The sequence below is a fragment of the Dermacentor albipictus genome, chromosome 6 (assembly GCF_038994185.2).
Source record: "Dermacentor albipictus isolate Rhodes 1998 colony chromosome 6, USDA_Dalb.pri_finalv2, whole genome shotgun sequence".
Taxonomy (NCBI): domain Eukaryota; kingdom Metazoa; phylum Arthropoda; class Arachnida; order Ixodida; family Ixodidae; genus Dermacentor; species Dermacentor albipictus.
Genome location: NC_091826.1, coordinates 46,295,131 through 46,307,948, shown reverse-complemented (window position 1 = coordinate 46,307,948; position 12,818 = coordinate 46,295,131). Strand labels below are relative to the sequence as shown.

The 12,818-nt window shown below is 50.0% G+C and overlaps 1 protein-coding gene across 1 annotated transcript in view; it reads right to left on the bottom strand.

The window, feature by feature from the left end:
- Positions 1-10,642: 10,642 nt before the first annotated feature.
- The window catches only part of LOC139061021 (uncharacterized), a 230,374-nt gene continuing 228,198 nt past the window's right edge, over positions 10,643-12,818 (bottom strand). Inside the window, exon 15 of the mRNA XM_070540439.1 lies at positions 10,643-12,424. Coding sequence (XP_070396540.1) covers positions 11,335-12,424 — 1,090 coding nt within the window. The 3' untranslated portion in view covers positions 10,643-11,334. The remainder of the gene's footprint in view (positions 12,425-12,818) is intronic.

Here is a 12,818-nt window from a genome sequence, read left to right as displayed (position 1 = left end):
GACGGAAGAAAAAAACTGAGTTACTCCAAGCGACATGAAACAACATTGCTTTGATTCTGTCCAGCTACCCGGCATTTGCATATCTTAAATCTTGGTACGTCATATTTAGGACATCCTGCATACCGGTTGTTTTGTTAAGGTGAACGGCTTAAGTGGCCCACACACTTGATGGCATTGAAAATTGACAGTCACGTTAACATAAGCCAAAGACGGTGAAGGCAAGCCTGCGCGCTCAAGAGACATCCATGAAATTACTCGACATTGTTATTCGCATGCATTGTGACTTTTTATTACATTTCTCCTACCAAAGCTTGTGGGTTCGTGTGGCTTGACTGACGCTGCATTAATTAACTGTGCCTTATTAAGAGGAAGCTTTAGCTCGGGCCCAACTCCGACGCAGCCTATTCAAATACATGTAAAACGCAAGCGCGTTTTTCTGAGATAAGGCTTGGACCGATTTTGATGAAATTTGTTGCATTTGGGAAAGAAAGCTAAATTCTAGTCACTGTTGGAAGCGGAATTTCGATTTAGGGCTTGAAGTTTCTTAATTTTTAAAAAATTCCAAGGTGTGAAATAAATGGAAGCACGAAGTTTACAAATTAATAGCGCTGCATGAAAAACAGATATCGCGGTTCTGCAAATGGCATCCAATACATCATTGAAATGGGACAAATTTGATGTGTCATTTTATGTCTTACGTGAATTTGTTATGTTGTGTACAAGGGTTCTACAAAACCTGTATTTCCATATTACTCAATTTTTTATATTGATGTGTCACATATCGCTTTTGTCCGCTTTAGATGTACTATTGGATACAATTTACAGAATTGTGGTATCATTTTTCATTGTTGCGTTAGAGGTGTAAACTCGATAGTTTCGTTTTCCTAAAAGTTTCTATTTTTGCCATTCTTTATTAAAATATTCACGACCTAAATCAAAAATTCGAAGCAAACGCTCACTAGATATCGAGTTTTTCTTTTAAATGCAACAAACCTCGCGAAATTCGGTGCAGTGGTAGCTGAGAAACGCGAATTCTCCTTTAAGTGTATTTAGATAGGAACACCCGAGCTACAGCTTCCTCTTAACTTCGCCCTAACTAACACCAAAGGCAGCGGGTTCGGCTCACACCAATAGTCGAGGGTGCGACTCCCACAGAAGGTCGTGGGTTCGAGTGCCTGAATTAACTTCTTAATCTTAATTAGCATGATGAGCGGCATCGGAGCGAGCTGCGGAAGAAGACTGCGACGAACGCGAGAGCACTGGCACAAGCGCATGTGTGCACGAGGCGACCCCACATCGCTTTCTGTTCCGCACGGCCGCGTTTTCAAGGCCACCTACCGATAAGGCATTTAAGGCTTTCGCCATTAGAACACGTCGTCCGGCCCAATGGCACAAAAACTATCGTCATCCGCAGTGGTTCATAAAAAAAAAATTATGGGGTTTTACGTGGCAAAACCACTTTCTGATTATGAGGCACGCCGTAGTGGGGGACTCCGGAAATTTTGACCACCTGGGGTTCTTTAACGTGCACCTAAATCTAAGTACACGGGTGTTTTCGCATTTCGCCCCCATCGAAATGCGGCCGCCATGGCCGGGATTCGATCCCGCGACCTCGTGCTCAGCAGCGCAACACCATAGCCACTGAGCAACCACGGCGGGTGCAGTGGTTCATACCCCCTAAGCAAGCAAAAAATGCGATGGCTCACCCCTCCCGTAATGCATAGGCTACAAGCGCTCGAGCAAGGTAAAGCGAACAGTGAATACGTTCATTGACATCACCCACACAACACACAGAACAGCATACAGTTAAATATATCCTCTTACATGTCCCCCGCCGCGAGCGGCAGCAAAACTAACCGAAAAGCATGGCGAACCATCTGGGCAGTGGGCTGGCGTATCGACGAGCTCGTTGCGACAAACGACACCGTTGCGCGTCTGACATCAGCAGCGGTTCTCTGGCGGGTGACCTTGGAGTGTGCGTGGTTCGGATCTGGACACGGACAGTGCAGATCACGTGATGCCGACCATATGCGCGACCACCATTACATTTTATGGGTGTGCAACCACGCGCGGACAAGCGCGTAGCGCGGTTCCTTAGAGCCGCATGAAAGCCAACGGTTTTTGTCTCGGATCCGAGGCGACAAAACACTTCTTCGTCTTACGGTTCAGACACGGGGCCGGCGTCGGAGGGTGAACAGTTATCCCGTGCACCTGAGTGACAGCATGACACACAAACAAGTGGTTGGGTAAGGCGCCACATGGCCTTCGGCTCCTGGGAATCTGGTCACGTGGCGCACGTTTTCGAGGACTTGCAGCATGATCCCGACGTTTGCTAGCGTTTGGGTTTGCGCATGCGCTTTGCTTGTCAGCACCTTGTTGCACCAGCTGTGCTGACGTGCCGTTTCTCGGAACTTGCGACGTATATGGCTAGCGTGACCCTCGCCCCATCGCTGTTGTATATTGTGTATCTTGGGCGAGGATTGAACGCCGTGAACAATCCTAAAAAATGTTCCGAGATGATTGGTTGCTCGACTGGCCACTCACGCATGGAAGTTCTCACAAACGCAAGGACTGGTGAACGGATTGTCCAGTCGGAAAACCAACCATCAGTAATTCGCCTGTTAACATTTTGGGCGGAGCGCTGGGTCTCGAAAATGCGGCCGCAGCGCTCCGATCGGGGGTTGTGCACCCTGACTTCACTGCTAAGCACCACCGGCTCGGCCGAAATCGGGTCGCCCTACGTGCTCCAAGCCAAGGTGCTATTTGTAACCGATGTACTGACGAAATCATGCAATCCTGTAACTAAACCTCGTAAATTATTTCCAAATACAAGTTTTGCTCGCTCGCAAATCAGCGTCTGCGTCCTTCGAACCTAAGTCACCAGTTCAGTCACCTGTCCCCCAACGGCCATTCCGGACACCGAGGGTGGAGACGAATCACAACGAATCACATTTTACTCCTCCCCTGTTGAGAGGATGCAGCGTAAAGCCAAAGAGAAACGTCGTTGACGCGAGTCTGACCCTGTTATACGAGCGCGGGAAGCCGCAGCTAAGCGTCGAAAACGATAAGAAGAATCCGAACTGCGAAAGCAGCAACACGACAATGCGTGAAGGCGCATCACCAAGTATGCAGCCGGCTATCGCCTTCACGTGCTACGAGAGTGCAACATGCTGCCGTACTTTTTCAGCGTGTACAGAATTTTTCCAAATCAGCCGTGGCATTCAGCGCAAATCTACTTTTTTTTATCTGGAATACTCGAAGAGGTATATGTTACACGGAAAATCAGTACGTATAACTGACCAATTAAGAAAATTTCACTAATTAACCCGCCGACTAATTACTTCTGTGCACATTTTGCAAAACACGAAATAAAGCCAGCGATTTCACAAGGCACATCAACGTGGAAAAAAGCATGAAACTAGAACCACTTTTGAGATAAGCGCACTTAAAATGCACACTTGTATAACTTTTTAAATAAAACGCGCCTTTACGCACTGAAGCTTAAGAGTTGCTTGAACACCAATGCAATCGTCGCAAACTTGGGTACGCGTATCTCGAACCTTATGTCGTCCTTAGAATTCGTTGCAAATCGATACAAGGCAACCGGCTGTAATAAGTATATTGCAATGACTTTTATAAAGTATTCAGTAATATAATTACGTAGCAAAAAATATTAATCAGTCAAGTGCTCACTTCCACTTTTTCTGCAAAATATATCTCACAATGTGGGGAAGGCCAGAAAATAAAGCACAACATTTTTTTAATCTATGCCGATCGAGAAAATGGATTAAATTACACAAAGAACATGCATTATTATAGTTTTCGACTCCCAACTACGGCCAGCGTTCTCTCGTCTTCATGTTCATCTACATTTTTGCATTTTCGTTGCAATGTGGCTGTCATCAGCGCACCCTTTAAAGCAAATGGAAATCGTGTTGGGCTTGGAGGTTTCAGTTCTTATTTCGGACCGCAGAATGACGTTTGGCTTAGAAGCAGAGATGCAACCGTGTCACAAACAGGGGCTTTCATGAAGTGAACTACAGAACCGCGTGGAAACACGGTCGCTCACAACCACGACAGTTTGCTGCGAAAATGTTCTGCAGGAAGCCGTAGTGCTATTGTGTATGGCGATCAGCAAGTTTGACACTTTGGTTATCGTGGAAATGGCTGGCTATATAGTTAGCCTTAAGCTCGTCCCTCTGGCTACAAACGGCTGCGCGACTTGAAAATTGCAAGTACAGTGCGGCGTTATAGAAGCAAGGAATCCCAATGACCATGCTAGTGCCCAGATGCTAATATCCATGCGTTAGAAACGTTTGAAACCAGAGGCGCAAAGATTGAGAAGTCCGTGAACTAATCACAATTTCCACTGCAGTTGGACGATACCGAGGCACGAGTTGTCTATAGTAATCTAGCAGTGACCCGCATGCCTAGATTAACGACACGCTGTGTGCCACAAAAATGGTGCAAGACAGCCTTTGAGCAGCAACCTTGGCTTTCAAGATTGGGGGCAACACAGTTTCACACAGTCGGAATCACGCAATCGACCGTGACAACGAGTTGATGAGAACGGTAGGGTTGACTACTTTGGAACCTAATAAACTTTTATCAAGATAATACTCCAGTTATTATTACTTGGCTCCTATGTCGTTCTCAGTGTGCCTGGTACGCCAGCGTGATATCAAACTCTCAAAACTGCTGCAGTACAAGGCTGTACACTTTGGGAGTAGTTGGTGTTGCATTTGATCGCTGCGCTGAGCGAAAAAAACAAATTGTCGCGAAAAGAGAGGCTAGGCGGCATCTCACAAGCTGCTCAAAAACTTTTTAGCAGGTTTTCACCACCATGTTATGCCTGAAATTGAGGCAATGCATTTTTAAAAACAGTGAGACATGTGGCCGACTTTCTCGTAATTTTAGGCAGGCATCTTGAAAACACACGAATTGTGACTAATAGGATTTCACAATATCTTAACAGATGTTCCCACTCGCTGTCGTCTACTACCACTAAACTTACAAAAAAGGGCTATCATCGATTCTTGAACCTAGCTTTGTTTGTTTGTTTCTTTCTTTCTTTTTTTGTTCCTTTGCTTGCTTCTTTGCTCCTTTGTCTGTTTGTTTTTGATCAGGACGACCACTTTAGCCAAAAATTTATATGCATGCCAATCTAAAACGCGCCTTGCCATAGGACTCTTCCCATGCAAACCTGGTGACACGAGGGACGGACTAATGCCCCAACTCAGCATTGCCAAAGTCCTCTATGCACAAGGCTGGCCATAGCTTTGAACATCACCTTATGCATCTTACCATCTCGGATTTCCCCTCCAATGCTCTCGTAGCTGTGAGCTGTTCCTTGCTTCAAGAGCTCAAAGAGGATCCCAACGGGTCAAGCATGCCAAAAAAAGAAAGCAACCAAGGAACTACGTAGTGATGTTGCATGTTCATGTCACATCATACAACTTAAATAAGGAGAGGCCAGAAACATGGAGTTGACCTCGTGTTCAGCGCGCCTTGCAAGTTCTCCAAATCGTGGGCTCCCGTCAACGACAAAAAGGGAAAAGTTCATACGCGGGAAAAGGCACGTGAAGCAGTCTCTTGTCCGCGCAAGCACAGTTGTGTGCCCAATCCCGCTAAGGTGTGGGGAAGTGTAGGTCGGTCAAACGGGGCCGATGTCTCTACGATAGACCAAGGTATAAGACTTGTACACGTTACAGAAAAAAAGGTAACCGATTACCTTTCCAGTACCATTATTTTTTTAATGTAAATGATTACGGCTACCCATTACAGTCCCAGAAAAGTCACTTCGGTATCAGCAAGAGCAAGGGTAGGCTGGAGAGAGAGAAATCTTGAACGCCGATCAGGTTAATAATTAACTTATTGACTCGTGCAAGTGAGCAGGTGGGCAGGCGGACAATTACATTCAAGCGAGCATTACACAAGTAAATAAATCAAAACCTTCAAGAATCACCTTTTCATTGTAATTAGATTTTTCGGGAACTTCACTCGGTTTGCTGTATGTATGTATGTCCGTTTGTCCTTTGACTGTCCGTGCTCCTTTAGCAGTTAAATGAATGGACCTAACATACGCGCCATTTGATGTGTATCGGGTCTATGAACAATCGAGGCCTATAATCTAATGCAGGAATATTGTGGCAGAGAGATTTAAAGAAGCACACCGATCGTTAGAGTGCTTTACTCGGCCAGAAAAAAGTAAAAGCGGTGTCAATTATCAGTACGCTAAAGCGTCAGGCTCCAGTGGGGCATTATAGTCCATCGGGTGCCGGCGTGGCCTAAAAGGAGCACCGAGACTTCTCTGCCATCGGTGAGTCGGCCGCGCAGCTGAACACCGACGCAAAGTCTCCCGCGTACATCAGTGCCTCGTTGAGCTCGCGTACAGTTTGAGGAGTCGTATCCAACGGGCATCTGGACAAGAAGGCCAAAATGTAGAAAATCTCTCCGTGTGACATTTTCAGCCGACCCACAGCTGGCCGCGCCTGGTCCCACTCGGGACGACTGAAGGACTTAAGCGCAGACGACAAGCCCAGAACGAGGGGCACCGATACGCTCTCGTTCATTCCGTTCTCCTCGGGGTTGAAGCATGACCACAGGTGTTTGATCTCGGCCTCGGTCTTCGGCAACCACAAATGACCGCTGAGAACCACTTCCCAAACAGCCTGTGCTACCAACGACCCGAGCGCCGCCATATTAGGTATCTGCGAGCCCGTCACTGCGCCGGTGCGAATCATGTCAAGCATAACAGGAGGAATCCAAATGTAGCCTGCTTTCGGAAACTTTAGAAATTTAGTGCCCTGCTGGCTGTCTCTTCGGGCGTGGAAGTCGTAGGCGCGACCGTTCAGCAGGTTTTCGGCAAAGACGGGTGCGGGCTTCAGGGCCACGTCGGTGCTTGGGCTCGCTCCCGCGGTGGCGCTGAGGGACAGCTTGGCGAAGAAGTGTCCGAGACGGTCATCGTCTTCGGCGTCGAAGATACGGCTCGCGCGGCACTCGCGGTACACGGTGTCTCTGACGGCTGCGAATATATCACGCAGCCGGTCTTCCTTCTCGGGAGTCGTCAGGTATTCGGCCGCGAACATGTCCCACACTTCCCCGACGTCCTGCACGCTGGCCTTGCAGATTTCCCGCACGCGGTCCGGCTGGCCGGCGTACGATTTGTAGAACTCGTACGTCCCGCTCGCGACGCTGTGGAAAAGCAAGTAGGCCGCCTTGTCACCATCGGCTTCGCGATTGTCGCAGTGCGCGTAAGCGTCGTGGACTGCCAACACTCCTGCGACGCCCTTCACGCTGATACGATCGTTGACGTCCATGGTGTAGCCCACGGAAGCCAGGGCGAATCGCAAGCCATCCACGTGCCAACGCGTTCGTTTCAAGGCGTCACCGGTGGCGCGCCATTTCGAGTTATTGTTCTCCGAAATGAAGCGAGCGCATACGCTGCCGATCAGCGCCTTCACTCCGTCCGGCGTGACCGAAGCTACGCCTAGCTCCGCTACAGCTTTGACGGATGAGGTCAGGATCGCCGGATGCAAAGGTTCGAGCGAGCAGAGCGTGGCGACGGTCAGCTCCGCGAGCGGAACCCTCGGCTCGTAGTTGACCTCGACGGCGGTCGGAAGTTTGTACTTGAGCGAAACCATGGCGGCGTAGGCAAGGGCGTTCCAGGAGTCCGGCTTGGCGAGGAACCGGTGCGTTTCCCTCGCCAGGACTTGGGCTAGGTTCAAGACGAAGCCTTCCTTGTGACGCATGGCCTCGGTGCAAGTCTTGTAGTAGGCCGTGAGGAACGTCGGCCTCCCGCAGGCGCCACGGCACTGGGCCCGTGACGACCATTTGCTCGAGCTCGGACTCGCGGGCCAGTTGCTTCCAGAGCCTGAACCTCAGACCGTTGGTGCAGACCCGAGCGTAGAAGTCGTGGCAGGGGTCGCAACTCCTGTTGAGGAAACGCACCGCCTCCCGAACGTCTTCCGGGCAACAGAAATTGTCACGGCGGCTGCTACTGAGAGCACGCTGAAGAGCAAGCGGCAGGGAAATAGCCTCAGGTGACCGCTGAGAGCGGGGATGATGAAAACCCTCGTCTGAGAAGGCGAACCAGTCGGGTTGGCCATCCTGTGCACGGTCAGCGTCTTCGTCCTCTTTGCTGCCACCGGACCTTTCGTGCTGCACGTGCATACCAGTCGAGTGGATTGGATTTGATGGGACTGTAGGTGTTTACTGACAAAATACGAGGGCCAATTACGCGACGCATGCGCCTTGGACTAGGGGGGGGGGGGGTGGATTGAGACTTCATGGCAGTCACAGGCTATACTTAGAACCGCCCCATTCATGGGCGATCGTCCAGAGTGGTCTGCGCCATTTCATTAAGGAAAAAGAACAAGAATATGTTAGTTTCCATGCATGTATGCGCAAAAATTGAGCACTCAAACCTTCGTTGTCCCTCATCGCTCTATCTTGACTGTGCTATATACTGTAAGCCACACAGTACTTCGCGCACCTGTATCTAGGCTTTGAAGAAAGTTTCCAGTAGCAGCTTAAGCACTATGGCATCATTTTCCAAACAAAAGCTAAAGACAACGGGGTGTACTAAGCATGACGTGACGTTCGTGACGTTTACGATGGTATTATGTCGAACAGAAAAAGGTTCGCTTGTTTGGATCTGGTTCAACGCAATTCAACTTCGTTTATGTTCCGTTCGGGAAACAGGTCCCACGCATTGCGCTTTGTCCTCCGTTTTCCGTGTTACTGGCACAGTCTGGCAAAATAAACGGAACCCTCACACCCGCTAACAAATAGGTTTTTTGCTTAGATCTCCCCCCCCCCCTCTTACTTCGGCTCAACCTAATCGAAATTCTACTCCGCTAGCCAATTGTCTCACGGGTTGGCATGAGTGAGTCGGCTATCATGAGTTGGAATGCGTTGGCTATTTTTGGCTATCATAGCCAAAAATAGCCAACGCATTCGTCCTGTGTTGCTAGAAAAGAATGGGAGGACGCTTAAGATTCACCTTTAAGAGTGGAACGCGATAGCATTGCAAAGTCCCTGACTGCTCCTCACGGCTCCCGGCAGCTTGAGCGTATGTAGCCGTAATGTTTACCGGGAAACGCTAGCCACGAACGCTATGCACGAAGGCGGGCTTTGTAGTACAAACGTCGCCTATCGTGTGGGCCGCGATGCGAATGAGGCGAGCGCCTGCAGCTTGAGGTATTGCAAGGAACTGAGCGCGCCGCCCCGTGGCCCTCAAAACACTCGCGCAAACGGCGGATGCCGCGGCTGGTCTGTGAATGGTAGAAACGCTGAAACAAGGGTTTGCTGAGCTTTGCGCGTAACAGAATTATGTTTTGTCGTATAGTCAAATTACAATCCCAGAGCGATCACGAGTGTAGGTTCTTTGTATGTCTTATAGTTTAAGATTTTTCCACATGTGTTAGCTTGAGAAATTCGATTAGTTCAGTCGTTTCGTGCCTATCATGGAGGACCTGGGTACGGGTGGATGGAAAATTATTGTTACGTAAGGATAAAAGAACAGTAAGGAAGTTGGACACTGTAGAATAGTAGTTTCATTACAATACAGAATAGGAAAGCCATAAATTATTGATGTTATGCTTCCCACGCATTGTCCTAACCGTTCGTTCAACAGCTTTTACTAAACTTGGAAAACGAATTCAGCGCAACGCTGCTGAGGTGTCAACGTGATGTCGTGAATCACGTGGTTGGTACGATGGCACCACGTTTTTTTTTCCTTTGCTTCATCGATTACACGATGTTTCAAGGAGGTTTAATAAACTTCTCAAGACTTTTCGTATAGAGAAATAACTCGCACACACTCGGAAGTTAGGAGAGCCCAGGGCAGCCAATCACAGCGAAGATCATTTCTTGTGCGGGAAATGGGTTATCAGTGCCCAAATTGGAGCTGGACCCAAATAGAAGGCAACCATTTCGTAGGAAAAATCACCACTTGAAGTGACCGCACAGTCGCCAGAGCTGCAGAGGAGGCTCAGGCTGTAGCCAACGTTCGAAGAGGAGGACTTAGGCATCACACGCTTCCCTCTGTGGTTAGGCCGGCTCTAAGACGAGGCCTACTTGGCTCGCACTCGGCACCCCATACGCTGCACTTTGTGAGCATACTCTGCGTGTTCCCTTCGTTCTTTCACTGTTGACATTGTTTTGCCCCAAGAATTGCCACAGTGCATGTTATGATTAAGCTACTACTGCCCTTGTTCGCAAAGCTGCACAATTGAAATGCATAAATTCGTTCAAAAGCTATGCTAATAAGTCCGCCCGACCTAACTACCCTAAAGCAGTGACACGAATCACGTTAAACACAAAAAGAAGTCCCTATTCCGAAAAAGCAATCTGGCATGCACACACGCGCACACACACACAAATGTGTGTGTGTGTTTCTGTGTGCATGCGTGCATGTCTTGTTTATACAATATCTCATTTTTGATTAAGATGAGACAAAGCACGTACTAGAGTATTGGGGAAAGGATTAAACTCTCAACTATGGCTTTTCTATTAACGTTGCTTTCGTAGACGGAAGGGTATACGTTCTTTCTTTGCTCATGCCAGAAGGATGGCACAAATAGGTCTGCAATAGCAGTGTATGATTAACGGAAATTCTAGATTACATATTATGATCACCTTTATTCTTATGGAATACAGAAATTCAAGTTTATTATTCATTGCGTTTCAGGTGAATCTGTGAGTGACCTTGTGGACGCAACGAAGAGCGCGCGCTTGTAGGTCCTCACATAAGCTTCAACACAAAGGGTCTAATATGCATCTGACGATGGCATAATAGGCGCACACACATATTTAAAAATACTAAATCCGACAATAAGAAGCGCGTATGACACGAAACCTGCTTGCAAACCAACCGTTTGCGCAAGGCTTAATGCATGCACTGGAACCGGTTGTGTTCATCATGAAGAGGGTACCAAATCAGAGAGGATACAACTAATGCTAAAGACGTCATAAACCAGGGCTGCGGTTTAGAAGTTAGTGGTGCCCTGCATAAATGTCTCTGCGGTTCTAGGCAAGCGTCGAGAACTCCACAACTCAAAAGGTTTTAGTTCGCACGCTCTTCGGCGCACAGACGGGTCCCAGCAAGCAGTCTTTGCTGTAGCGCTATTACGTGTCAATATGGATGAAGTCTGCCTCCCACTCGTGCTTGAGCGCTGGACAGAGATACAGAGCTGAGCTAAACAATGCGGTAAAAGGAAAAAAGAAACATACTGAATACTACGGCGACACGTACCACAGACGGGAATTATTTACGTGCCTTTAAAATTTCAACAATAAGAAGGTGAAATTGAAACGACGGTGTGAGACATTTTACACTCCGGGGATTTCAATAGAAGCGGCGAATAATTTCCCCTCGGGGGTGTAGCCAGAGTCGGTCGATGGACGCGGCTCCGCAAAGCTATTCGACGAGCTCGACAACCTGTAGCGCTTGAGCTGCGAGATGGCGTCGAACAACGCGTCGGGCACTTGGGCGTCCTTGGTCTCGGGCAGCTGCTCGACCAGCAGCATGGCCACGATGGCCAGCGACAGGCCGAGCATCTTCCGCACCACCGGGTCCTGGCCCTCGAAGAGGCTCATCAGCGCGACGCCGACCAGAACGCCCGACGAGCAGACGGTGGCGAAGCCCGCGGCGCGATCGGCCGTCGCGTACAGCTCGAGGCAGAAGACGCAGGCGAAGGCGAGGTTGACGAACGCGGAGGCCAACACCAGCTCGCCGACGACGACGAGGGCGTATGAGTTGCGGCTCGGGGAGGCCAGCTCGACGAGGGCTAGTAGCGCGATGGCGGCGCAGCTCAGCGGCAGACCCAGCGTCAGCGCCCTCTTGCGCTCGCAGCGTCGCAGAAATCGAGCCGCCAGCAAGACACTGACAGCGCGCGGGATCACCAGGACCGCCGCCCGCCAGGAGGACGGAGCCGGTGGGGACAGGTCCCGTTCCGGTTCGCCGCATTCCCACGTCTCGTTCATGATGATGGTGAGGGTTAAGAATAGTGCCGACAGTGACGCGGTCCTCGCCACAAATCCGGGCAGGACGATCGTGCTGGCAGCGCTGCCAGGTTGCGGAGACGCCTCCGTGGTGCGACGTCCTTCGGCCGTCGCGGCGGCCCTGGCATCACGCAGCTGCCGTACAGCGGCACGGTCCAGTTCGACGTCGGAGCGACGCCCTCCTCCATGAGGGGACGTGGCGTAGTGCCTCTCGATGAAGTCGGCGACGCCGCCGGTGACGAGCAGCCACCGCGAGGACTCCCGGACGGCCCGGAAGCTGGTCAGTAGCAGGGAAACCGGCACGAGGAAGGCGAACGCCAGCGCTCGTCGGTTGAACACATGCTCGGCGGCGCTGAGAAGGCAAGGAGCCCAGCCGCAGATAATACTGGCCGCCATCGCCCCGCAGAGGTAGTCAGTCCTGCGTTACACCGCGGCAGCTTTATCGAGTTCTTCACTCGTTCTAGTCTAGACGTGAGGCCACATCGATAGGCGTTTTCGCTGCTTGTCGCGACATGTTCGAGCCATTAAGTGTCGAAACGGCAGTGCGACTTCTGGCAGGAGCGAATCAAGCGTAGCTTGAAGGGGAGCTCTCTTCTCAACAGACAACTGTTCAAGTGGGCTCAACATCGTTCCAGTCCGGGAGGGGGGTCATGGAGAGGTAAAGTGCTCATTTTAGAAGGCGGGGAGGGAGGCCAAGGTCATCCCTCTCCAATTGGATCGGTCTGGGACTCTTAGTGGATAGGGGCTTGAAGAGTGCGCTTTTACATAATCATCATCAACATCAGCAGGCTTTCTATGTCTACCGCGGGATG